The sequence below is a fragment of the Neomonachus schauinslandi genome, chromosome 5, assembly GCF_002201575.2.
Source record: "Neomonachus schauinslandi chromosome 5, ASM220157v2, whole genome shotgun sequence".
Classification (NCBI taxonomy): domain Eukaryota; kingdom Metazoa; phylum Chordata; class Mammalia; order Carnivora; family Phocidae; genus Neomonachus; species Neomonachus schauinslandi.
Genome location: NC_058407.1, coordinates 80,829,577 through 80,855,384, shown reverse-complemented (window position 1 = coordinate 80,855,384; position 25,808 = coordinate 80,829,577). Strand labels below are relative to the sequence as shown.

Here is a 25,808-nt window from a genome sequence, read left to right as displayed (position 1 = left end):
AAAAAAAATACCTCTGTGTTGTATAAGACATACGTGTTTAATATAGAGAAAATGGAATATGCAAATAAAAATGTAAAAAAAAAAATAACCCTCTCTTAATAGCATTAGCCAGTGACAGTCAACCAAATAATCTCTTCCAAATATGTTTCATATTTTCTCCTTTCTCTTCAAACCATCATCATGTCCTTTCCCATCTTCTCTGTCAAATAATGACTGCTTCCTGCCTCAGTGAGAACATTGAATCATTCAGAAGGGAACTGCCACAAGTTCCAAACCTTGTAACATCTGAACCCTCATACTTTTCCTTCCTTCCCAATATAAAATATGAGTTGTCTCTAATCCTATCTAAGGCTAACCATCTCCCCTGCATACCAGAACCCATTCCTCCTAATTTACTTAGAATCTTGCACTCAGATTCTCCCTACTTTCCTCCATCTTTAATTTTCCCTGCTACATTGAATCATTCTCATGCGTACACAAATATGTTGTTTTTAAGATGGGAAAAATAACATAAACACAAGCAAAATAATCTTTGACCCTTTCTCCTCTTTCTCTGCTCTCATTTATAGCAAATTTCCTCACAGAATTGTACTCACTGTCACCAATTTCTCTCCTCCCATTTGCTCTGAAATCTACTCTAAATGGCCTTAACCTACTCATTTTCCTTAGCTGACCTGCTACATTCAGCATATCTGAGCTCTTCCTCCTCCTGAAAACACTCTCCTCACTTGGCTTCCAGGTACCACATTCTCCTGTTTTTTCTCTTAACATCATGGGTCATTCCTTTCCAGGCTCCTTTATGGGTCCCACCATTCTCCTTGGCTTCATAATATCAATGGGCCCCAGGGCTCCACCCTTGTATATGTGATGTCCATCTTCCTTTAATCCCCATACCATTCTGTGTGGTCAGTTGATGACTCCCAAATTCACATGCTTATCCTAAGCCTTTGCCATGAGTTCCAGGCTAGAATATACTACTATGGATGCAGCATTTCCATTTGGATGTTTGACAAACAACTCAAACAACACATACAAAAATGAACTGCTTACGGTATCTCCAAAACCTATTCCACACATGATCTTATCTCTGTCAAAGCTGATCAGATTGAAAATCCTTGGGAGTAATTCTTAACAATTTTCTCTCACACTTTACCTCTAATCCTACAGAAAATCATAATTACTCTACCATCAGAATAAATCCTATTTACTCTACCATCAGAATTCAACCATTTATTTCCTTCTCCACTGCTACCACCTTGAGCTAAGCTACCATTCTGGTTTTTTGCAGATTAATACAATATCTTCCTAAATGGTCTCCCTGTTTCCATTTAAACTCAGTACTCCTGCAACATATTCTGTTCTCCATAAAGCAGCCAGAATAATCCTTCTAAAATGTAAGCTAGATCATGTTTCTTTTTGGTTTGAAGTCCTCCAGTGGCTCCTCACTTTTTTCAGAATAAAACCCCAAATCCTTATGATGGCTCAAAAAGATTTACATGATTCCCCTGCCCTCTTACCTTATGAAATTTATTTTCTATGATAATCTTCCTGAATTATTGCATTCCAGCCAGACTGGTCTCCTTTCTGTTCATGAAACATGGGAGTAAACATATAGTTTGTTTAGAATGTGTTCAAACTTAAGTGACCATCAACTTAATATAGACTCCTATGTACTTACGATGTTATATATGAATTTCATGGTAACCATAAAAACCTATAATAGATACACAAAAAATAAAGAGAAAGGAATCATAACACTAAAGAAAGTCATCAATCACAAGGGAAGAGAGCAAGAGAAGGAGAAAGGAGGACAGAAGAACTACAAAACAACCAGAAAACAATGAACAAAATGACAATAAGTACATATGTAGGAATAATTACTTTAAATGCAAATGGTCTAAATGTTTTAATCAAAAGACTTAGGATGACTGAATGAATAAAAAAAACAATACCCATCTATATGCTGCCTACAGGAGACACGCTCAGAGCTAAAGATACAGACTGAAAGTGAAGGGATGAAAAAAAAATATTTCATGCAAATGGAAATGAAAAAAGCTGCGGTAGCAATAATACATCAGACAAAATAGACTTTTTTTTTTCAGACAAAATAGACTTTTAAACAAAAACTGTAACAAGAGACAAGGGCATTACATAATGATAATGGGATCAATCCAACAAGAGGATATAAAATTGTAAATATTTATGCACCCAACATAGAAGCATCTAAACACATAAAGCAAATATTAACAGACATAAAGGGAGAAATTGACAGTAATACAACAATAGTAGGGCACTTTAATACCCCACTTACATCAACAGATAGATCAACCAGTCAGAAAATCAATAAGGAAACAGTGGCTTTGAATGAGACATTAGATCAGAAGGACTTAACAGACATAAATAGAACATTTATTTTTCTAACAGAATGCACATTCTTTTCAAGTGGAACATTCTCTAGGTTAGATCATACGTTAGGCCAAAAAATAAATCTCAATAAATCATATCAAACATCTTTTCTGATCACAACAGTGTGAAACCAGAAATCAATTACAAGAAAAAATTTGAAAAGATACAAACACTTGGAAGGCTAAACAATATGCTACTGACCAATGGGCAAAGAAATCAAAGAGGACGTTATAAAAACATATGAAAATGAAAATACAATGGTGTAAAATCTTTGGGATGCAGAAAAATCGGGTCTAAGAGGGAATTTTATAGTTTATACAGGCTTACTTCAAGAACCAAGAAACATCTCAGAAAATCTAACCTTATACCTAAAGGAACTAGAAAAACAAAGCCCCAGGTTAGTAGAAGGAAGGAAACAATAAAGATCAGAGCAGAGATAAATGAAATAGAGACAAATATGTATATATAAAACAATGAAACCAAGAGATGTTTCTTTGAAAAGATAAGGAGAATTGGTAAGCCTTTAGCTAGACTCATTAAGATAAAAAGAGAGGCTCAAAATCGGGGTAAGAAGTAATAACAACTGACATCACAAAAATACAAAGGATTATAAGAAACTATTATAAAATATTATATACCAACAAATTGGACAACATAGGAAATGGATAAATTCCTAGAAACATAAATCTTCCAAAATCGAATCAGGAAGATGTAGAAAATCTGAACAGAAGGATGTAATGAAATTGAATCAGTGAAGGAAACAATGAACAAATGTAAAAGGTAACCTTTGGAATGGGAAAAGATATTTGCAAATGACGTATCTGATAAAGGGTTAGTATCCAAAATCTATAAAGAACTTATCAAACTCAATACCCAGAAAACAAATAATCCAGGTAAGAAATGGGCAGAAGACATGAATAGACACTTTTCCAAAGAAGACATCCAGATGGCTAACAGACAGAAGATGCTCAACATCACCCATCATCAGGGAAATAAACATCAAAACTGCAATGAGAGACCACCTCACACCTGTCCAAATGGGTAAAATTAACACAGGAAACAACAGATGTTGGAGAGGATATGGAGAAAGGGGAATCTTTTTTTGAAATTTTTTTATTGTTATGTTAATCACCATACATTAGTTTTTGATGTAGTGTTCTGTGATTCATTGTTTGTGTATAACACCCAGTGCTCCATGCAGAACGTGCCCTCTTTAATACCCATCACAGGCTAACCCATCCTCCCACCCCTCTCCCCTCCAGAACCCTCAGTTTGTTTTTCAGAGTCCATTGTCTCTCATGGTTCGTCTCCCCCTCCAATTTCCCCTCCTTCATTCTTCCCCGCCTGCTATCTTCTTCTTCTTCTTTTTCTTTTTTTTTTTTTTTAACATATATTGTATTATTTCAGAGGTACAGATCTGTGATTCAACAGTCTTGCACAATTCACAACACTCACCATAGCACATACCCTCCCCAGTGTCTATCACCCAGCCACCCCATCCCTCCAGCAACCCTCAGTTTGTTTCCTGAGATTAAGAATTCCTCATATCAAGGAGGTCATATGATACATGTCTTTCTCTGATTAACTTATTTCACTCAGCATAACACCCTCCAGTTCCATCCACGTTGTTGCAAATGGCAAGATCTCATTCCTTTTGATGGCTGCATAATATTCCATTGTATATATATACCACATCTTCTTTATCCATTCATGTGTCGTTGGACATCTTGGCTCTTTCCATAGTTTGGCTATTGTGGACATTGCTGCTATAAACATCGGGGTGCACGTACCCCTTCGGATCACTACATTTGTATCTTTGGGGTAAATACCCAGTAGTGCAATTGCTGGATCGTATGGTAGCTCTATTTTCAACTTTTTGAAGAGCCTCCATACTGTTTTCCAGAGTGGCTGCACTAGCTTGTATTCCCACCAACAGTGTAGGAGAGTTCCCGAAAGGGGAATCTTTCATACTGTTGGTGGTAATGCAAACTGGTGCATCCACCAAGTGGATGGAGCTAGAGGGTTTTATGCTAAGCAAAATAAGTCAGTCAGGGAAAGGCAAATACCATATGATTTCACTCATCTGTGGATTTTAAGAAGCAAAACAGATGAACATAGGCAATAGAAAAAAAAAAAAAAGAGCAGGGGGCAAACCGTTAAGGAGACTCTCAATTGTAAAGAACAAACAGGGTTGCTGGAGGGTAAGTGGGGGATGGGCAAAATGGGTGATGTGTATTAAGGAGGGCACTTGTGATCCACTGGGGGTCATATGCTAAGTGATGAATCACCAAATTCTACTCCTGAAACCGGTATTACACTATATGTTAACTAAAATTTGAGTTTATTTTCATGTACTGTTTTAGACCCTGAATGGATATAAGCTGGCAAATTATGTTCTTGAGTTCTAGAGATTTTTTGAATTATTTCCTTTTCCACATTTTGTGGAATTTTCTATGCTTTCTTGAGTTCCTGTTCTTGGTCTGTTGGATCTGCTGAACAGGTCCTTTTTCATCTCTTTTCTGCCTTTCAATTTTTTTGCTCTTGTTTCAGGGAGATTTCCTCAACCTTACCTTGAAACTATTTTATTGAGTTATGTATTTTTGTCATATTTTTAATTCCTAGATTCTTTTTATTCTTAGCATGTAGCTTTTTTATCTTGTTATTTCATGGATGTAATACTTATTAACTCTCTGAAGATATTGCTATTTCCCTTGAAGCTTTTCTGTAGTTGATCTCCAGCTTGCTTTTTTTCTATGTTGATTTTCCTTTCATGGTAGAGGGTTTCCTCTGACTAGTGATGATCCACTATATAGCTAAATGGGAGCTGTATGTAGGGCGGGGAGGGTTCTCATTGGCTCTGAGCTTCACACAAACTGGGATGTTTCACTGGGATATTCTTGATGTCAGTAGTTTTAAGACTTTTATCTTGCTACGTTAGATTCCTCAGAGGAAAATCTTCCAATTGCCTGCTTTGTGAGTATAAGCCTGGCCACCTGTGTTTGCAAGTTGGAAGGAGAAATCAGGCTAGGAATCTCAGTATTCAATATGTATACAGACTTTTGCCTAAACCTATTCTTTTCTCTGTGATCCATTCACCGTCAACTGTTACTGCCCAATCCACAGGCTGTTTCTCTCTCTCTCTAGATATCCAACATTTATAGTCTTTCAGCAAAGTGGTGAAGGAAAGTTGCTCAGTTGGCCTGAATAAGGGAGGAGATCTGCAGATCTAATCACTTTTTCTGCAGGTTTTCAACCATTTCTTTTCACATACCTACCTTCACATTTAATTCCAGAGGCACCATTAATTCCTGAGCCTGTATGGCTTTCTGTGGTGCAGCCCAGGTTGCTTGTAGGCTTTTCCTACTTTTTCTTAAGGTTCAGGTTTTTCAGGTCTTAGTCATTCACCACTAGTCCTACTACTAGCAGGGTTTCAAAATTTCATTATACCCTCTTCTATTTGTTCTGTGTCTTCTTTTAAAACAAACAAAACCACTTCATTGTAATTTTAGCGAGATTTGGGGATGTAGTGAAGATAGATGTATGTGTTTAATCATTTTTTAACTGGATATCAAGAATAATATTTTCAATGTAAATTTACTTTTTTTTTTTTTTTTTTTACTAGGAAAGCCGGGTTAGTAAAGCAGTTGAAGTAATGATTCAGCATGTAGAAAACCTGAAGAGAAGGTATGCCAAAGAGCATGCTGAATTAGAAGAACTGAAACAGGTTCTTCTGCAAAATGAAAGGTCTTTTAACCCTCTTGAAGATGAAGGTAATAAAAGTTTAATGGTATCAGTTATGTTTTTCTAAGATGCTCCTCTTTCATTCTAATTCTTATTATGTCTTTAGTATAAAACTCTTAGGTTAAGGTTATGTTAGAATAATAACTCATCCTGTTATTTATATAGCCCCAAGTAAAATGTAAGTTAGAAAACAGGTTGGGACACAAGGAGGATTCTTTGGTAATGACACCAAAAATTCATTAAATTAATTTAGATTGCTGAGATGAGAGAATATATTTCATCCAACCCATTGAGTTGACTCTAATGTTCTCCTACTCAGGGTATGTTAGAATTGACTCTTTCTCCACACACAAAGCAAAGCACAATAAATTAAATGAGCCACTCTCATCAACAATGGTTTTCTATTTCTTGAAGAAGGAATGATGCTGGCATAGTAAGCTGGCAGACGGATTGGAAAATAAGGACACATCTGAGACCATGGGAAATACCTTAAAAATATAAGGTTTATATAAATTTTGTAATAGTTTTATTTTAAATAATGTGAACTTTTCTGAGCAGAATTATTTTAATGATCTCTTCCCTTTTCTAGGAAAGGTAATCATATTTGATAACCTTCTGATCTATAGTTTTGGATTCATTTATTCAGCCTATATCCATGTAGCACCTCCTATGTGCTGGGTAAGCATTGTGGACATATATAGTGACATAGAGGACAGTATTCAGATGGTAATTGTTATGAGTCACCAAATGATAACCAGGTATTTTTACTGTTCAGTAGTCTCTAGGGTCTTAAATATTTCTGACTATTGCTTTTCTTTGTTGAGAAATAAGACCATTGCAATAAATTGCTTATGTAATTCCTCAAATGTGCAAATGTGTTTTTCCTTTCAGATGACTGCCAAATTAAAAAGCGTTCATCTTCCCTAAACTCCAAGGTAATTACTAGTTGACTTAACAGTCTATCAAGTGTTACAGATGAGATGGTTTCAAAATATTATTTGAAACAATGCGTTTTTAAATGTAAATCATGTATATTTATGTAGATATGCCTATGCATGTTTAAGTTTATATATGTATACTTTTATACTTCTTACTATATTTGTACATCATTCAAGTTTGTCTGAAAGCAAGAGGAAAGCCAGATAGTTTCTCTCTCATGTAAAACTGGAGATGGAAATAGGCAGTCCAAAAATGGTAGAGTGGCTTCATAAAATCCACAGAGCCCAGTCTCCTCTTGCTGCTTCTTCACCCTCAGCCCTCCGCTTCCACCTCATGGTCTAGGGTGGCATTACATCCAGTCCGCTAGGAAAAAGGAAGACATAAAAACAAGCGTTCCCTCTCCCTCCAATGACAATTCCTAGAAGTCCCAAATAACATTTCCCTGTCATTCTTGGTTGAAAGACCAGAAGATCCATTTTTATTTCTGGAGGCTTTGTGCCTAACTGAAAATCAAGGTGTTCTTTACCAAATAAAAAGGGGGGAAATGGAATATTGGGAGTCAACCAGCAGTTTTTGCCAATTTGAAAATCAGAATTTCACAGAATTTTTGAGCGAGAGACTTTAAAATCATTCCATCCAAATCTCTTTGTCATAGATGAGGAAAAGCACTTTCACAGAAGTTAAGTGATTAGTAATGATCACGCAGTAGCAGAACCATGGTGAGAACCCAAATTTCTTGGATTGCAATTTGATATTCTTGATACTCAGCTAACCTATGAAATTAGGAATGGAGGTTTAAGAAAACGATTCACCTTAAGCTTCTTTAGCTTATTTCCTACACTTAATATATTTTTTATTTCCTGAAGTTGTACTTAAACTTTAAGAATCACAGTAGTATATAACATTTTCCTATGCAAATCTGAGGCTGACAAATAAACACATCCATTTATCAAAATATCCCGCCCATCTTTAAATGTCTTAAATGGAAAAAATGAAACCATGAAAAAAACAGCTAGAAAATAGGTGCACATGTATCTCCTCTTGAGTTGGGAAAGCCTCAGCATAAAGTAAATGATAGCAAAAGAAAGATTCAGCTGCATTAACAATGAAAAAAACTTCTGCCAGAATTATCATTAATGACATTAATATGGGCAAAGATCATATAGTTCCCAGAGCAGATTTATACATGATTATTCGCATAAAAAAAGTGTTCAATGTCACCAGAAAACTAAACAAGAAACTTTATTTGGCAAAAATTATACTCATCCAGTCTTGGAGAAGGTAGAGTATAAATTGGTACAATATTTCTGGAAGGCAATTTGGCCATAACAAAATATGTCTACGGGTTAACTCAGCAGTGGTCAAATGCAGGGATGTGTATGTACAAGGATATCCATTAGTGTCGTATCCAATGATAAAATACTGATAGTTTTCTAAATGTACCTTTGCCCTCTTCGGGTAGCCATCTTCTCTCCGAAGGGTGACCATTGCCTCTTTGCCCAGAAATATTGGAAATGCAGGAATGGTAAGCAAATTCCTAAGTGTTCTTAATCAAAAGCAAGTTCATTTTCATATAACAAAAACATAAACTTCACTAAAGTCGTATTTCATTATTTCTTTAACATCTGAAATTTAAAGGTGGCTGGGATGGAAAATGACAGATTCAGTAGGAGGTCAAGCAGCTGGTAAGTGTAATTTTAAGGTTGCTCTTTGGGAACCCTACTGTTTTATAATTGACTGAAGTACATGTTTGCAATAAGTAATAAAGTAACATTTGATTTGCACAGGGTATATGCACAATAATTATACAATAGGTGTATAATCATGAAATTTTATTATGAAGTGAGTGTGCCAACAAAAAATAGAACATATAATTTTTGTATTAATTTAGGTAGTAGGAAATAAATTGATAATGGCTACAGATGTATTTAATTTGACAAGTGGCTATAATCGTCTTTACTTAGGCGTATTTTGGGATCAAAGCAGAGTGAACACCGTCCCTCATTACATCGATTTATTAGCTCCTATTCCTGGGCAGATGCTGAAGAAGAAAAATGTGAACTAAAGTAGGTAAAGCTTGGTGTGTGTGTTAACCTGACGTGAGCTGGGAAGTAGTGGGGATCACTTTTATTCTATGGAAATGAGATAATGCTGCATTATTCAAAACAGAATTAAGACTTTTATAAACCACAGTGCATTGCATAAATGTTATTTGCAAATATATTTACTCTTGTAGCACTCAAAACTGTAAGGTTTGAGGTCTTAGACACTGAAATTTGCCAGAATTGTGAAGATTATTTTTTTCCTGTATAGGTATCTGGTCATCAGGGAGAAAGGTCAATAAAGAGCCACAGAAGTAAAATGTCCATCTACTTAGATGAAAAAACAAAACAAAACATGACTTATATGTAACATATGTGTATATAACATATAGCCACATATGTAATATATGTGCACTGTATATACCTCTGTCTTCTCTTTATGTAAATGAACAGTAGAGGAAACAAAACTCTATATTGCTATGGAAGTATAGCAATAGGTAGAGGGCAGAGAAGGGACATGAAGAAATGTTGCCTCTAAGTCCTTGAGTGACATTGGACCAACTGTTTAACTTTATTTGGTCTCCGTTTCCTCATCTGTAGAGATCTTAATGAAATGATTTTATGTTCATTTTATACATGTTCATACCTGCCTACTATGTGGTAGATACTAAACTCAATCCTAAGGGGTATAAAGATGAGTAAAACATAGTGCCTACCCTCAGGTTTTGTATTTGTTTTTAAAACAATCCTGGGAGCGTACTGCATGTGCTGAAAACCATTTTCAGATTTAGAGTTAACGTAATGGATTTTTCTGATCTGGGTTAAAAAAAATCAAGTTTTCTTCAAAATATTACAATATTTTTTGCTTTTTGTTGGTATGGTATGATTTCTACTGAGAAGTCTTAGCGAACAAAAGACTGAAATCTTGAGAATCTTACAAGAATTCAGTGTTTTGGGCCTTATTTTTTTTTTTAAGATTTTATGTATTTATTTTAGAGAGAGCATGCAAGTCGGGGGAGGAGCAGAGGGAGAGGGACACGCAGATTCCCACGGAATGTGGAGCCCAACGTGGGGCTCGATCCCACAACCCCAAGATCATGACCTGAACCCAAATCAAGAGTCCACATTCAACCACCTGTCACGCAGGCACCCTGGGCCAGGTTTCCTTTAAAAATGAAAACTAGCCACATACATTCCCTGTAGATGTCCAAGAAGGAAGGAAGGAAAAAAAAAAACCTCTGAGAAACAGTTGCCTTTGGTAATAGTGAGAGCATTATGAGCTTGGAATTTCAAAATTCAAATCCAACTAGGAACTCATCAGTAAACATGGTAATGAAACAAATTATGTTGAGGTTAAAGGCAAAACTCTTTAGACAATATGATTTTATTTAAAATATATTTGGTCCAATTTCTATTTCCCAGCTCATTAAATAAACACTTTTAAAATTAAGATTTTTAAAGAAGAAATGACACTTTGATATTACTCCAGTTTAGCATAAAATCCACTGTTAATATATTAAGGGGTAGAAGGAGAAAAATTTTACCATATGTTGAATAAAAAGAATACAGAGGAAGAAATATTCATAGTTTAGTTACTATACACAAGCAGAGAAAGAAATCACAGGTTAATAACACCAGTTAATTATGAGTGGTGATAACTGACGAACTTCTACATGTTCTTTGTAAATTTCTCCTTTTTACTTATCCTTTGGCTAGTATCCCAACTTCCTACAACAAACATTTTTCTAAATATAGCAAGTTTTTAAAATTAAATTCCTATAAATAAAAATTTAGTGATTTGATTTTAGAACTATATAGCACATCTTTCCAAAGCAAAACAAATACCTGAGAGCCTCTTTAGTAATACAATAAAATTTAGCAATATTTTCTAAATAATCTGGTATTTTATCCATAGTTTCAAACATTTAAACATAATACTTATTTACAGAACTAAAGATGACTCAGAACCACCTGGAGAAGAAACAGTAGAAAGGACAAGGAAGCCAAGTCTTTCTGAAAGGAGAAATAATCCATCAAAATGGGATGGTTCTTCAATGTAAGTTGTCTGCTTGCTAATGATACCATTTTTGTGGAATGGGGAAAGATGAGGCAGGGTTAACAGGTTAATCTTAGTCAAAGTACTAAAAGACCTATCAAATTGTTAAATTTAAGATAAAAAAAAACAAACTTCACATGGTCTACAGGAGTTATCCCTGAACCAGTGACAGGTCACAGTTAGGAACTTGGTCCTGGAGCAGAGGGGCCTAGGCAAGTTCATCTACTTTTGAGCGGCAATTTCTTCATCTAGAAGATAGGGACAACAACAGTAGCACATGTAAAATGCTAAGACTTAGTTGATGTTATAGTAGGCTTTTCTTGTGTGTCTCCTTTCTTAAACTAAAAATAGTTTAAATTTCAATATAGCACAAGTCCAGGGTATGGTGAGAAATAAGTGACATATGTATATACACACATATCATGCTCAATAAATAACATTTTTGTTTCTACTAATTTAAGATGCCTTACCTGATTGAAAGAATGAGATAAATACTCAAATGTTCTTGTTAGGAGTTAAATAATGCCCGAGTCACCTAAATTTCAGATCATCACCATAGCATTTCTTAACTCTAAATCATTTCTTTAATTCTAAAAAATTATTGGGGTGGGAGTGGGGCAACTTGTGGCCCAAACCAAGATAGCAGGTCACATTATGTAGCTTATTATAAGGCAATGTTTGTGGTAGGTAGGGCAGATCGATGACTTGACTGGTATTGTTGGCAAAAGGAGTGTTTCTAGTAACAGATTCTGAATTTGTGTTTTCCTTATAGTTATGACACAGTAGCTTCATGGGCAACAAATCTCAAGACTTCCTTCAGAAAGGCGAATAAGGCACTCTGGCTTTCTGTTGCATTCATTGTACTGTTTGCAGCTTTGATGAGCTTCCTCACAGGACGATTTTTCCAAAAGTCTGTGGATGCTGCTCCCACACCAGATGGGGACTCCTGGATGTCTGTAGAGCAAATCTTGTGGCCATTTACCAGACTCCAACACAATGGACCACCACCAGTGTGACTAGAGCACATCTTAACGTGTGTGTCTTGGTTTTTAAAGATTCAGTATCTGAACTTCGTAAATTAGTCATTTTTAGCTGGGAAAGTATAGCGTTGAACCAGAGGGTCTCAGAAGGACTGTAAGGTATTTTACATTCCCTCTTTCTGCGATTTCCTCTCTGGCTACAATACAATGGGGAGGAATCCTGCCTGTGATTTTTAATGAGCTTTTTGAGGAGGAGGTATTATATATTGTTTGTCAAAATTTATTGAAATAAAGGACCTCAAGTCTTCCTAGAGTGAAAAGTGAAAGTCTCAGTAGGCCAAATATTCATGGGGGGGGGGAAAAAACCCCACTTTTTAAAAAATAAAATTTGAGTATAAAATGCTTATTAAATTTTAATAACCTCTTGAAATATATTCACTCATTACATTTTATTGAAGAAATACCTGATTTTGCTCCAAGTTGCTTGATTCTTCATAAAATTTATCAGTGGGGATTAAGAATAGCTGAGTAATCGAGTTGAGAGTAGCATATAGCACACACAGTCAATAAACTGGCAGTTGGAGCTCCTAATTTTTTCCATTGCTTTTTTGGAAGCAAAATCCTTAACCATGTGATATAAAGTAGAATGAAACTCAGTTTCTTCCTGAAGGGCTTCAGAGAATGCCTCACTGTCTTCATTGATCTTGAGCCTTTGTGCTCTGTCACCACTAAACATTAAAAGGGTCCAATTAGGTTTCTGAGTAGGTTCTTCAGTAAGGTGTTCCTTGAGCTAAAGAAAAAATTAGAGAAATCCATTAATAGCTCTTCTTTTAGGTATTTTGGCAGAATATAATTTGAACTCAGTCCCCAAAATTGCTAATATAAAAGAACCATTCTTCTTAAACCATGTTTGTATGGAGCTTATCAAAATGTATTAATTCATTCAACAGAGATTTATTGAGTAGCTACCAGGTGCAGGGAAGGTTCTAAGTGCTGGGGATATAACAACAAAGAAAAAAACATATTAACAGTTGCAACAATAAAATCCTATCCTCAAGGAGCTGATATTCGAGTGGGAGAAACACACAAGTAAATATGGTGGCTCACTTATGCTAAAACAAACATTCATCAGCTTTTAGAATTTGGAATCTTTTTCATCAGGCAGTAGTAAATGTGCCAAATGTTAAATTGGAGGCCTGTCTCTGAGGAAAAAGTTTGTGAATCATAGATATATTCACATTAAAAGCTTCCATCTGTTCTCGTGTTGATGTAAAGAGTTATAAGGACGCTAGCCTGAAGTCAAGAGTGTTTGATACCATAATGGACAATGAAGGCATAACCATTATATAGTTTGGTTTTATATCTTTGACAAAATAAACAAAAGTGAAGTTTTAAAACTATTTCGGAGGTTAATTTTTTTCACCTTTCCAAGAGGAGAAACCATGGCCTATATCCATTTAGCTTTTGAGTATCTTCTTTTGGAGGACAAAGTAGTTTTATGGGTTTTTGCATACTATACCTTAACTATAACTTTTTTTGAATTACATACTATATTCCACTTGCTCCAACCAAATGCAAAAGCAGAACTTAACAGGGCCAGTTGTCGATAAGCTTTCATTTCTACTAAAGGATCCTGTCAATATAAAAACAAATAGAGTTGATCATAGAGCCTTTCAACAAGTCTTCCATCTTTGTCCTCCTACAGTCGCTTCTCAACACAGAAAAATCCATTTAAAATGTAAGTCAGATGATATGATGACTCTGTCAGAACAGGGCAATGGTGTTGCCTTTCTCTTCTCAGAAGAGAAGCCAAAGTCCTAACAATGACCTACAAGGGCCTCTCTGATCAGACATCCCCCCCACAGACATCCCATTATCATCTCCTTTGCTTCTCCTTTTGCTCTCTGAGCTCCACTTGGCTAAATTCCCCACCTTCAGGTTTTGTTCAGATCTTACCTTCTCACTGAGTGTCCCCTCCTCCAATACCCTATTTGATACTGTATGTTGCCCTAACCCCATGATTCCTATCTGCCCATTTTTTCCCATATAAAATATAAGATTATCTAGTATATTTTTGCCCTCCTCTGCTAGAATGTAAGCTCCACAAGGGCAGGTACCTTTGTTTTATTCACTAATGGATCCTAAGCATCTAAAACAATGCCTAGAATATGTGTTCAGAAAAAAAAATTCTTGAATATTGAGATGAATAGTACACTACATTCAGCATGTGTAGAGTAACTGGCAATTGAGTTACATATGTGCACACTCAGTGATATTATTTTCAGATGTTATATGTCTACCTATATTGTCCTTTTCTGGTATATTATAAATGAGTTCTATAGCCAAGAACATCTTTCATGATTAGAGCCTACTTTGGCTTCATTTATATATCATAAATATTTACTAAACATCTGATTCAAGGAATATGCTAGGTGCTAGAAGAATCATACGTGATGAAAGAACAGTCCTCATCCTCATGGAACACAGTTTAATGTAGAAGGATCTTATTTAACTAAAGTCTTATGAGTAACGTGAAGCAGTATGCAGACAGGGAGCCTCTCCCAAGAAACAGAAGGAAGTGGGTTCTGTATATCAGTGGTCCTTTTATGTGTTTAATTTTGCCTAATTTGTCATGTTTAGGAAACTGCTGAGTCATTTACTCTTTTAAGAAATCTTACATATATCCAGCCTGGAAGAAGAAAGAAAATAAACAAAATGCAAAGTTGCTCTAACTACTTTTGCACTAAACTGACCAGCTGTGGATAATGCTCCATTTGTCAATATGAAGATCATACATACTACAGGCTTACTTTCTTGGGAAAGATTATTAAACTTGAGAGAACCCTGGATTTCTGGTGTTGCCATTTATTCCTTCCTAACCATAATTCTGTATAAGTGAATATAGAAAACCTAAAATGTACCTGAAGAGTTACATAATATTCAACGCTTGCTAACATTCTAAATGTCCATTACATTAAATTTGGAAAGATTTGTTCTTACCTTATAATTTATAACAACATAAAAATGAGAGTGTCCACTAGGGAAGATATTCAATCCAGCTTCTTTCAAAGCACAAATGAAAGAAATAGGAGTCATCCATTTTCCTTCCAAAATAGAGGAATGCTTTTTGTTATTTAGTTTGATTGATGCTAACATGCAGAGGTTTTCCTAGTTTCAATAAGAAGGAAGATAAAGTAAATTATTACATCATTGTTCCATTTCCAGCCTTTAGGTTCGTCATACTAGTTTTTTTTTTTTTTTTTTTTTTTTTAGCTCATTCTGTATTAAAAAGAATGCAGAACAGATATGTTTTGGGCCAGCTCTGAGAAGTCTCACGTAAAGTCTCCCTTGTTATCCCAACCAGTCGGTCGGTCAACCCTTTTGGGGCTTTATCTGAACAAATCAAGGGACTAAAAGATCTCTCAGGTCTCCACCCATTGTATGAGTTATGATCTAAGAACACTGAATACGGTCACACTGAATTACAAAAGCTATTTGATAGCTATTCATGTTGCCACTTTTAAGGATAATTTTTTTCCACATATAAGGTTTAACACAACAATGCAAAATTATCCAGTTTTAAAGTTCACAAAATGGCAATTTGAAAGTGTACAGAGTTCACATCTCTCATCTGGTTTTAAGGAGGAAGCCTCTTTAGAGTAGATCAAAAACTCTCTGGCAGTCACACTGCAACAGGCTGGTAGCTTCATTAATTGGTTTATTATTTAATTTATTAAATTAATTTATTTAAATAGTTATTTCTACTAACTTTAGGGTACAAATTTGCACATCACTTGTTATACGTTATTACCTATCCAATCACTATTTCATTTAGAAATTATGGCTCAAAGTATATTTTAAATATATTTATAACCGATTTCAATATGTAAATTGATTCAATATGTAAATTCATATTTCAATATGTAAATCACCAGTGACTGATTACTTTGACATACTTTTACTGTCATCAAAGCGGTGTACCGCTCTCATGTAATTTACTATAATTGTGACTTACCTTAATTTGTATTTGAATCTCAGTAAATACTGTAGTCACAGTCAAAAGTACTTTATTCACATCAAGTGGTCTTAGTTCCCATGACTGGAATGGCATGTTAATATGAGAATCTTGAATCAAGGTAACGGGGCCAAAAGTTTCTAGGCTGAATGTTATAAGTCTCTCTTCTGATTTGTAAGAGACATTGCTGATGCCATCAGTTTGCCAATGTTTACCTTCATAACAAGGAAGAGAGTAATAGTTTCATTTTTTCTATATAAAAATAAGATGAATGAAACCACCCAAACAACTGCAAAGGTGTATCAATTGATCGTTTACATTTAGAAAAGAACCTCTACAAAAAGCCACTTTTGCTGGGAGGTTCTTCCTGTCTACAGGATCAAATCCAAACTCCTCAGAATGATATATAAGGCCTTCAGAATGAAGACTCATGTCTCTGGCTTCAACCCTTGCACTTCCTACACCTGGTTTTAGCTATGCTTTTTTTTCCCCCTCCCCCAACAGCATCATATACCGCTGAGCCTCTGCACATGCAGTTCTTTCTTCCTAGAGTACTTAATCCTTTAGAGAACCCCTCCTCATCTTGTTTTAAAAAAAACTTTAAAATTCACCCATGTTAAGTATATATTTTTAGTAAATTCACCCAGGTGTGCAACCATTACCACAATCCAGTTTAGAACATTATTATTCTCTCCTTAAGATCCCTCATGTCCATTTTATAGTTAATTATTCCCATTCTCACCTCTAGCCACAGGCAGCCATTAATATACTTCCTGTCTCTAAAGATTTGTCTTTTCTGGACTTTTCATATAAATACAATCATATGTGGGTGGTCTTTTGTGTCTCTTACAACTTAATAATAAAACACAACACAATTTAAAAATGGGCAGAAGATTTGAGTAAACATTTCACCAAAGAAGATCTAGTAAAGGATAATAAACACATACAAAAAGATGCTCCACATGATCAGTTATTAGGGAATTCAAATTATAACCCCAGGAATACCACTTCATACTCACTAGAAAGGCTAGAATAAAAAAGATAAATAATCACAAATGTTGGCAAGGATGTGAAAGGTGGGAAACCTCATATAATACAGGCAGGCATGTAAAATGGTACAGTTACTTTGAAAAACAATTTGACAGTTTCTTAAAAAGTTAAACATAAATTTATCATTCAACCCAGCAATTCCATTCCTAGGTATATACGCAAGAAAAAGGAAAATGTACATCCACACAAACACTTGCATGCCAATGTTCTTGTAGTCTCTTAAGGCCCACTTCAATATTCCATACTAGGACAAGCCTTCCTTAATACTCCAGGTGGACCCGCTGTCCTGCTGCATAGCACTTTTATCTATTATGCACCTTAGTGTATCGTATTATGTGGCTTTTCCCTGTCTGCCTCTCCTACAACTTTGAAAACTCCTAGAGCAAGGAACTATGTCCCATTTATTCTATATTTCTTATTGTGTAGCATAATTATGGAATACATGAGTCATTCCCTTCCTAGAATGCTCTCTCCATCTCCACGTGGCTTTCTCCTCACATGCAGGGTTCCACTCACTATTTTTAACTCTTAAATTCAATATAACAAATACAATTATATTGATTAAGTTACTCATAATTCCTCTTTTCGTTTTTACATTAACAAAATTATTGTAATTTTTTTAAAGGTAAAAATTAAGTATCACCTATAAATAAACTCTCCAAATTTGTAGTATTTCCTGGAAAAAAGTTTCCCCATGGGAAGAATTATTGGAGTTGTATATTACTGCTGTCTAATTACTGCAGTCAGAGACGAATTTTACACATTATATTTCCCTGAATCATGTGGGATAACTTATCTTGTCTAATTCTAATTTAATGTGAATAATTTTTAACATAGTAAATATTTAAAAATATTACCATTAAAGTGAAACTCCTAAAGCAACGTGAAGGGAAGAAATTACCTAATTGTTCATTTTGATATGTTTTATAATTTAATGTTTTGATAGACCTATACTGTTATTAATTCATAAGTTACTTCTAGAATATAAATATCTTGTGGCTATGTCTACACAACCAAAAATGTGGATTACTGTAGCTATCATAAAAAAAAGTTTAAACTACTAAACTACATAACATTTACCCTTCCTGGTAGAGAAATTCCTAAATTCTCTGCTCCTTTGACTACATAAATGGATTAAGTAATAGCTCTGTGCCTTTATGATCTGTTCCCAACCTGTCACCAACTAAGTAAATTCCTCCATAAATATGAATGTAAAATGCTTCACATTAAAAGTAAAGCTATACCTCTTTCCTCTAGCAGCCTCAAACCTGCATACGTTAATTTACCAGACCAAGACTTCTCAAAGTTGAGCCAGTCAACCCCAAATGAGGTATTTGTTAATGATTAGTAAATCATTAGCTTATATTTCTGCTGGTACTTCTGACTTTGTTGATATTTATTTCACATTCTGGATAACCAATAATTTCCCATGGTTCCACAATCAAAAGTTATAAAGAAGCAGAAAGTGGCTAGTGTTCTTCTGTCCCGGGTTTCCCAATGGCTCACTCCCTATCTCCAGTACTTGTTTGTAATAAGGTTTGCAATTTCTAAGTTATTAAGATTAAAATAAATTTTAATCACACCAATCTGAATTATGTAGTCATTTCAGGAGAGAGTAGGTTTTTCATTTAATTTAAATTTTCATGTGTCCTACTATTTTGATATTTTTGTTAATTTATTATTTTTTTAAAACATAATGACATAAGTAATTGTTCAGAGATTATGGCAGATCTAAGACTTCAGGAACTAACAGTTATAACATTCAATAAATAAATTCCAATCCCTATTCATTTCCATCAAGAGCAAACAAAGCAAAGACTCTAGAGTTGCCATAGAAATGTGTAAGATTAGAAATGCAGAGTTTACACACTGTATTTTCTGTTTTAAGGATTTGTGTTATAGCTCTTTTCATTACATAATTATCAAAGCTGATTAAGGTATTGCCGTACCTTCAGCATCCCACCTTGCAACCACAGGATCCTCAAAAAAGATTACATTCTTCTGAACCTCAAGTGTGACCTCTATGGGTGGGAAAGCATTTTCTGTTTCAACGTCTTCTGTAGTTTCTGGAGGATAGATATATTTCTGCAATCCTTCTTTGAGTATCTTTTAAAAATGACCAAAATAACATCAAGTTAGAAGCTGACTGGTAACAATTAAATATGTAAATATTGCTGAGTAAACTATATATAATTATTCCTAATAAGTGCTGAAGATTGGTCTCATTTAACTAAAGATTGACTAACAAAATGTCACAACAAAATTAAAAAGATGATTGAGGAGGAAAAAAAAAATCACTAAATCTGAATTACAGAATCTTCCTATGGTCCAGGTTCTATGCTGGGACTTACTCATCATTTTATTCCTCCAAGTAATCCTACAAGACATATATTTAACAGAGATAATTGGGACTTAGAGAAATCAAAGAATTTGCCAAAGATTACAAAATGACTTCAAGGAGGCACCACAACTCAATAACAGAGCTATAGGACCCTAAATCTCAGATTCCAATACCTTGGTTAGGGTGTGTAGGTGAAGAGAGAAAAGAATATAAGCAAACATTTTGAGAAGTATAGAAACAAATGGATGAAAGTAAATTAAAAATCACACGTTGGTACACCTTATACAATGCTTTATGTCAATTATATCTCAATAAAGCTGGGGAGAGAAAGTAAATTAAGCCACAGCAGATTTCTCTGGGATGAAGATTTGTCCATTATTTGAACATAGAAGAGAAGGATCTAGGGAAGGAAGGGTAGGGAAGATTAAGAATGGTAAAAAATAGAGGAAAAAACTGGATGGGTAAAAATTCTACAGGAGGTAGAAGATTACTGAAAAGAGACCTGAATAAAAGGAAGAAGACCTCTTTGTTGAAGAGAAAAACAAGCGTAAAGGAGGATACTTCGTGCTCAAGTGGAGAACATGGAATGGTGATATCAGGACACCAACAAAATTCAAGAACAGATCTTTGAATGAATTCTTGGAAATCCTAGCTCTGGCTGGGCCCTTCCTATGGATAAGGAATTTTGAAGGCCTACCTTCCCCAAAGAGATGCCTTTCTGTGAATCCCCATTGTCCTTCAAGTAACCCTGAGGTAGGAAAAGCCCATTCAAATAGATTGTTCAAAGTGGCTACAGACCAGGTTATCTACCTCAGGCATGCTCTAATAAGTGCATTCTCACTTGTGGGAAGAATGGGAAAGGAATAGCAGTATCATCCCCAAGGGGGTGAAAATTAGTTTGAGGGGGCATGAAAAAAATCATACTCTTTTCGGTGTAAAGCACAGCTATATATTTAGTACATACACAAATATATTGTATATCTATGGTATTAAAATTTCATGGGGTGGGTGGCTAGGAAAGAAAATGTCTACAGAGGCTCCTTAGAGAGGTGATAATGGGGAAAAAAATAAAAGTTGAGAAATACCACTCTATTACGAGAATGTACCAAGGTCCTTAATGGTAGAACTGTGGGTGAGAAGTGCCTGGCAGTCTATGTACATGATGTGCTGGAGGAGAGAGAGAAAGAGGTTGGAGAGACAAGGAGAACGAGAGGGAGGGGAAGAACTCAGAAAGGCTGGAAAGCAAAAAAGGAAGGAGGAAGGGTCTATGACAATATAACAGGATATATTTGGGACACAAGCCACCATGAAGGAAAGTTAAAATAAACCAAGTCAATACCAGGGCAAATGTTACTATTTATTGAAACAGGAGTGAGGAAGTCCTTCAAAAATGATCTAACACCTGCTGTCATTAGCATCCTTACTAAAAGTGTGGAGCATGCATCAGCAACATTGCCATCACCTGGATCTGTGCTTCTCAAACTTAAATGTGCATATGAATCACCTGAGGGTCTTCTTAAAATTCAGATTCAGTAGATCTGAGGTGAAGCACCAGATTATGCATTTCTAACAAGGTTCTAGGTGATGCTGACGCTGCTGGCTCATGGACCACACTTTATACATCAAGGATCCAGACCAGTGGTTCTCAAACTTTGAGGTGTGTTTTGCTAATACACAGACTGCTGAACCTCACCTCCAGACTTTCTGATTCAGTAAAACTGAAATGGGGCCCATGGATTTGCATTTCTAGAAAATTCCCAGATTATGCTAATGCTTTTGGTCAAGGGACCACATGTTGGGAACCACTGATCTAGACCAGGGTACACCAACTATGGCCCCTAGAAAATCTGGCCCACCACCAGTTTTTGTAAATAAAGTTTTCATTTATATATGGCTGTCTTATTATTATGATTGCACTGAGAGTTGCAACAGGCTGGTATGGGCACAAAGCTGAAATATTTACCATCTGGCCCTTTACAGAAAAAGTCTGCCAGCATCTTAAATAGACTATCATTAAGACCAAACTGGCACAATCTAAACACAGTGCTATAGGTTTACAATTAACATACATGAATTATAGTTGCAAAATTCGTATTATTTTAGAGTCCTTTCCTTTAGTATCTGATTTAAATTTTATAAATTAAAGACAGTTTAAAATTAGTTTTTCTCTTTATGCTTGCTTAATAGGGTTAAATTTCATTAGATGTTAGATCATTTAAGATAAAAGTGTGAGAAATTATTTTACTCATAAATTTGATTCAAAAATCAACCTACTTCCACAATCATCCAGCCTTTCATTGGTTTACACTGTGGGGGAAGCTCCAAAATATCCAAGTGGTACACTCCACCCAGGGTTGTGAATTGGCATAAATCAACCTCATTGTCTTCAAAGAGACACGGCTTTTCATTAGCATTCTCTATCAGCAACAACTGTGCTAAAATCAATCAGATTAATTTAGTTTCTAAATAGATTGTAACATTTTGGTATTAGGAGGGAAAGGAAAAAATTCTGATACTGGAAACAAAGTATTTAGCTACTAAAATGTCAAAAAGTGGTTAATTCAAAACTATTCACAAAGCTAACCTTTGAAGTAGTAATAAGCATGTATAATGGTAGGATAAAGGGGAGGGCTCCATTTATGGTTTATATACCAAAACTTTAAGAATTTGCATGTAATAAGCATGTTACTATTAAAATAACTTCAAAAATGTATTGTAGAGGAGGAAAAATAATTTTCCCTCTACCTTCTGAGTTCTTGGATGAACTTTTATAATAAAAGATTAACAAGAGACAAAAACATTCATTTATTAAATATGTATACCTCGTGTAAACATGGGAGATTAGCCAGGGAAAAATGAGTAATCTGAAGAGGTGGCTCAGCACTCTGTCTTATACAGCATCTTCAACCAAGAACAACAAACTTGTGGGGAAATGACAAAGGAAAGGAGTTTTAGGTTTCTGAGGGTAGAGAAAAGGCCTAGTAAAGTTTGTTATGCAGATTCCTCTGGTACCCTCCCTAGGCTGATAGAAGTTATCTCTGGGGCATTAACCATTGTCCCTCTTGGTAGAGAGAAAAGGAGTGACACCTTTGAAATTTTATGTCTTGTTTTTAGGCAAATAGGAGGGTAGGCAGCTTTTCTTGCATCTGCACCTTTTCAATTGCTCTTAACTTAAAATATCCTTATGCCAAAGTGGCATATTTTGGGGTGGCATATTCTGCTACCCTTATTATAAAATATGAAAAAGTGGCTTAAGACAAAATTTGATAACTGATAAATTAATGTTTTTAAATTGGACACTATGGGGCTAAAAATCTGAAAGAAGAAAGTAAAATGGTGAAAAACATAAATTTTGGACCATATATTAAAGCTAATTTTCTTTTTCAACAAAAACAGGCCCAGCTCATTAAAAAAATAGGGATAGAGGCTTTAAAGTGAAGAACTGTATTGGATAATCCCTTCTGTTTAGAAATTTTATGGGGAAATTCTGTAATTCCATAATTCTCAGTGCACAATCAAGGGAATATTTTAAGTCACATATCACTAAGACCTGTCACCAAAAGTCTTTCAGTGTAGTACTCTAGGTAAGAAAGGGAAATCAGACCACTTATAGGTTCCACCCTTTACTTGCTGTGTGACCTTATGCAAGATATGCTAATTAACCTGTCTTTTCTGCCTTTCCTCTACAAAAGAGATATTAATATCTACCTTATTGAATTTGGGGAAGTTGTGAGTTAATACATGTAAAAAACTTAGAACTGGTGCCAGACACATAGTAAAACTTAAGATGTGTTAGTCTTATTATTTATCATTATAATTTTCCTCTCCCATGAAAGGAAGCACACTGAGAAGTCACTGAATTTAACCCATGGAGATCAGACACTAAAAATTAATGACAATATGCAAAGAAAATTCCAGTTAAGCAATTGCCCTTTTTCCCTTGTATACCTTCAATAAAATGCAGACTTTAATTTTCAAATTTATCTAGTTAATAATCCATTTACCTAAAAAGAAAGAAAAAGAACACCGTATCCAAATTCAGACAATTATGATATATATATATATATTATTCGGGGATTACCATATAGAAAACCTCAATATTATTGACAGAGATTCATGGACTATAGTATCCTAATTCTAGCAGGAAAATTACCTCCTCAGGGTTATAGAAAAGTTTTAAAAATATAAACCTAGTTGGCTACTGAAACAAAAGTGTGTTGGAAAAAGTGAAGAAGTAGACAAGAAGTATGTTATGACAAATATGCTAAGAAATCTATAGAATCTAGAAAATTTCTTAGAAGTTCCTGGGAAGTGATATACATAAATCTCAAACTAAAAGACCTGCAAATTAGACATCACTATCATTTTGACATTTTTAAACTCTCTCAAATTTCTATTTTCCAAGATAAGACTGAATACAAAAGTGTTGAGAAATTTATGATTATGTATGTGTTTGTGACTATTCATTACAACATTGTTTGTAATAATAAAAAATTAGAAATAACCTTACTATCAATAAAGATTTAAAGAATCTTCCATTATTGGATGGAATTATTATTAGCTACTAAAAAGTAAGTTTATTAATGTGTTCTGACTTAGGATAGTGCTGAATATTATTCATTTAAGTAGAATATGCATTATGTTCTATGTATGTATGTAGAAAATGTTACATAAAATAAATATTGATAAGTAACTTTCAAACATTTGTATGGTATTTCATGGTTTCATTAAAAATCAAAAGAGAGCTACAGAGAGAAGAAATACAAATAGGAGAAATTTTGTTCATATTGGTTATTTCAGAAGAGGGATTATGAAGAATTTTCACTTTAAATATATTTCTGCAACATCTGAACTTTTTTATAATGACCCTGCATTTCTGTTGTAGGCAGGAATATCCCAATAAAGTTAAATTCTACAAATGTGATTTAGAAGAATACCTGATAAAACTGTTTCACTTAATAATTTCATCTCCAGTTCAAATTTTGTGGCTTCAGGTTCTTCCTGGACAAAACTCTACAGAAAACACAAGGACAGATGGGTATGCTTGTCAGTGTCTGCTGCAGCCCAGATTCACTCTTCACTCTCTCTCTGCTCCAGTTCCCACTTCGGATGCCTGCTACTTTAATTCTTAGGCCCCAAACTGACACTTGCTCTGGCAGAAAAAAATGGACTCAAAAACAGTATTTTAAAAGTCAGTGAAAACGAGAGCATATCTCCACAGAACCTCACGAGGGCAGGAGCTAGTCTGCTGAGATTCTCTGATGACAGTCATCAAGGATAAAATAGACGAGGAGGCAATACAAGCTATAAAAATATTATTTATATTTGCATTTTGATTTTAGCCAAGATTTAGATTTTCCTTGACTTTGGCAATCAGCTCGCTGATAGACTAATTCCAAAGCCTGCTGTTGGGTGAGCCTCTCAGGGAAATTAAAGATGCCATGCACCAAGTAATGTACAAGATACTATGCTGTAGTGTAGTAAAATGAGCATTTCAATAGGAGGACATAAGATCTAGAATGTAGGGGCGCCTGGGTGGCTCAGTCGGTTAAGCGTCTGCCTTCGGCTCAGGTCATGATCCCAGGGTCCTGGGATCGAGCCCCGCGTCAGGCTCCCTGCTCAGTGGAGAGTCTGCTTCTCCCTCTCCCTCTGCCTGCCTCTCTGCCTACTTGTGCTCTCTATCTCTGTCAAATAAATAAATAAAAATCTTTAAAAAAAAATAAAAAATAAATAAAAAAAAGATCTAGAATGTATATCTAAATCTGCCACTAACTTACTTCTGTAACCTTGAGCAAGTCATTGAACCATTTTGGGCCTCAAATTCCTGCTTTACCAACATATTGGGTACTGAACTGTGTGCCAGACATAACACAACGTGTAAACAATCCTAAGAGATGGCTATCATCTTCATTTTACAAAAAAGGAAACTGAAGCTTAGGGAAATAACTGTTTTAAGAATCAAATAATAGAAGTAAAGAATTTTGTATACTAAAGCTGTGTACACTGTAAAAATTTGGCTTGTGTGTGCTAATATTTGCTAACTGGATGATATCCAGTAAACTTCATTTGATCCCATATACCATCTGTACTTCTAGAGCAAGAGAAAAATCTTGTATCAGAATTTTGGTCAGAAGCTAGTTAATCCCATCATGTCTCTCATCATCAACCACCATACAGAGCGCAGTCTCCCTTAATAAATTATCTTTTCCCTTATACTTGTCACTGTATTGTCCTGTGT

At 35.1% G+C, this 25,808-nt stretch overlaps 2 protein-coding genes across 3 annotated transcripts in view; one reads left to right on the top strand and one right to left on the bottom strand.

Annotated features, from left to right (window-relative positions):
* IRAG2 (inositol 1,4,5-triphosphate receptor associated 2) overlaps positions 1 to 12,456 on the top strand; it is a 117,853-nt gene extending 105,397 nt beyond the window's left edge. The window contains exons 34-40 of the mRNA XM_021690461.2: positions 6,029 to 6,176; positions 7,039 to 7,082; positions 8,549 to 8,611; positions 8,725 to 8,771; positions 9,051 to 9,152; positions 11,077 to 11,184; positions 11,957 to 12,456. Of these exons, the coding sequence (XP_021546136.2) occupies positions 6,029 to 6,176; positions 7,039 to 7,082; positions 8,549 to 8,611; positions 8,725 to 8,771; positions 9,051 to 9,152; positions 11,077 to 11,184; positions 11,957 to 12,200 (756 nt within the window). The 3' untranslated portion in view covers positions 12,201 to 12,456. The remainder of the gene's footprint in view (positions 1 to 6,028; positions 6,177 to 7,038; positions 7,083 to 8,548; positions 8,612 to 8,724; positions 8,772 to 9,050; positions 9,153 to 11,076; positions 11,185 to 11,956) is intronic.
* Positions 12,457 to 12,544: 88 nt separating this feature from the next.
* DNAI7 (dynein axonemal intermediate chain 7) overlaps positions 12,545 to 25,808 on the bottom strand; it is a 45,021-nt gene continuing 31,757 nt past the window's right edge. The window contains exons 8-14 of one of the 2 annotated variants that reach the window (XM_021690516.2): positions 24,508 to 24,583; positions 21,845 to 22,005; positions 19,179 to 19,335; positions 16,180 to 16,394; positions 15,165 to 15,332; positions 13,684 to 13,797; positions 12,545 to 12,954 (exon numbers count right to left, since the gene is read on the bottom strand). In XM_021690516.2, the coding sequence (XP_021546191.1) occupies positions 12,679 to 12,954; positions 13,684 to 13,797; positions 15,165 to 15,332; positions 16,180 to 16,394; positions 19,179 to 19,335; positions 21,845 to 22,005; positions 24,508 to 24,583 (1,167 nt within the window). In that variant the 3' untranslated portion in view covers positions 12,545 to 12,678. The remainder of the gene's footprint in view (positions 12,955 to 13,683; positions 13,798 to 15,164; positions 15,333 to 16,179; positions 16,395 to 19,178; positions 19,336 to 21,844; positions 22,006 to 24,507; positions 24,584 to 25,808) is intronic. The other variant, XM_021690517.2, reaches the window with a different exon arrangement.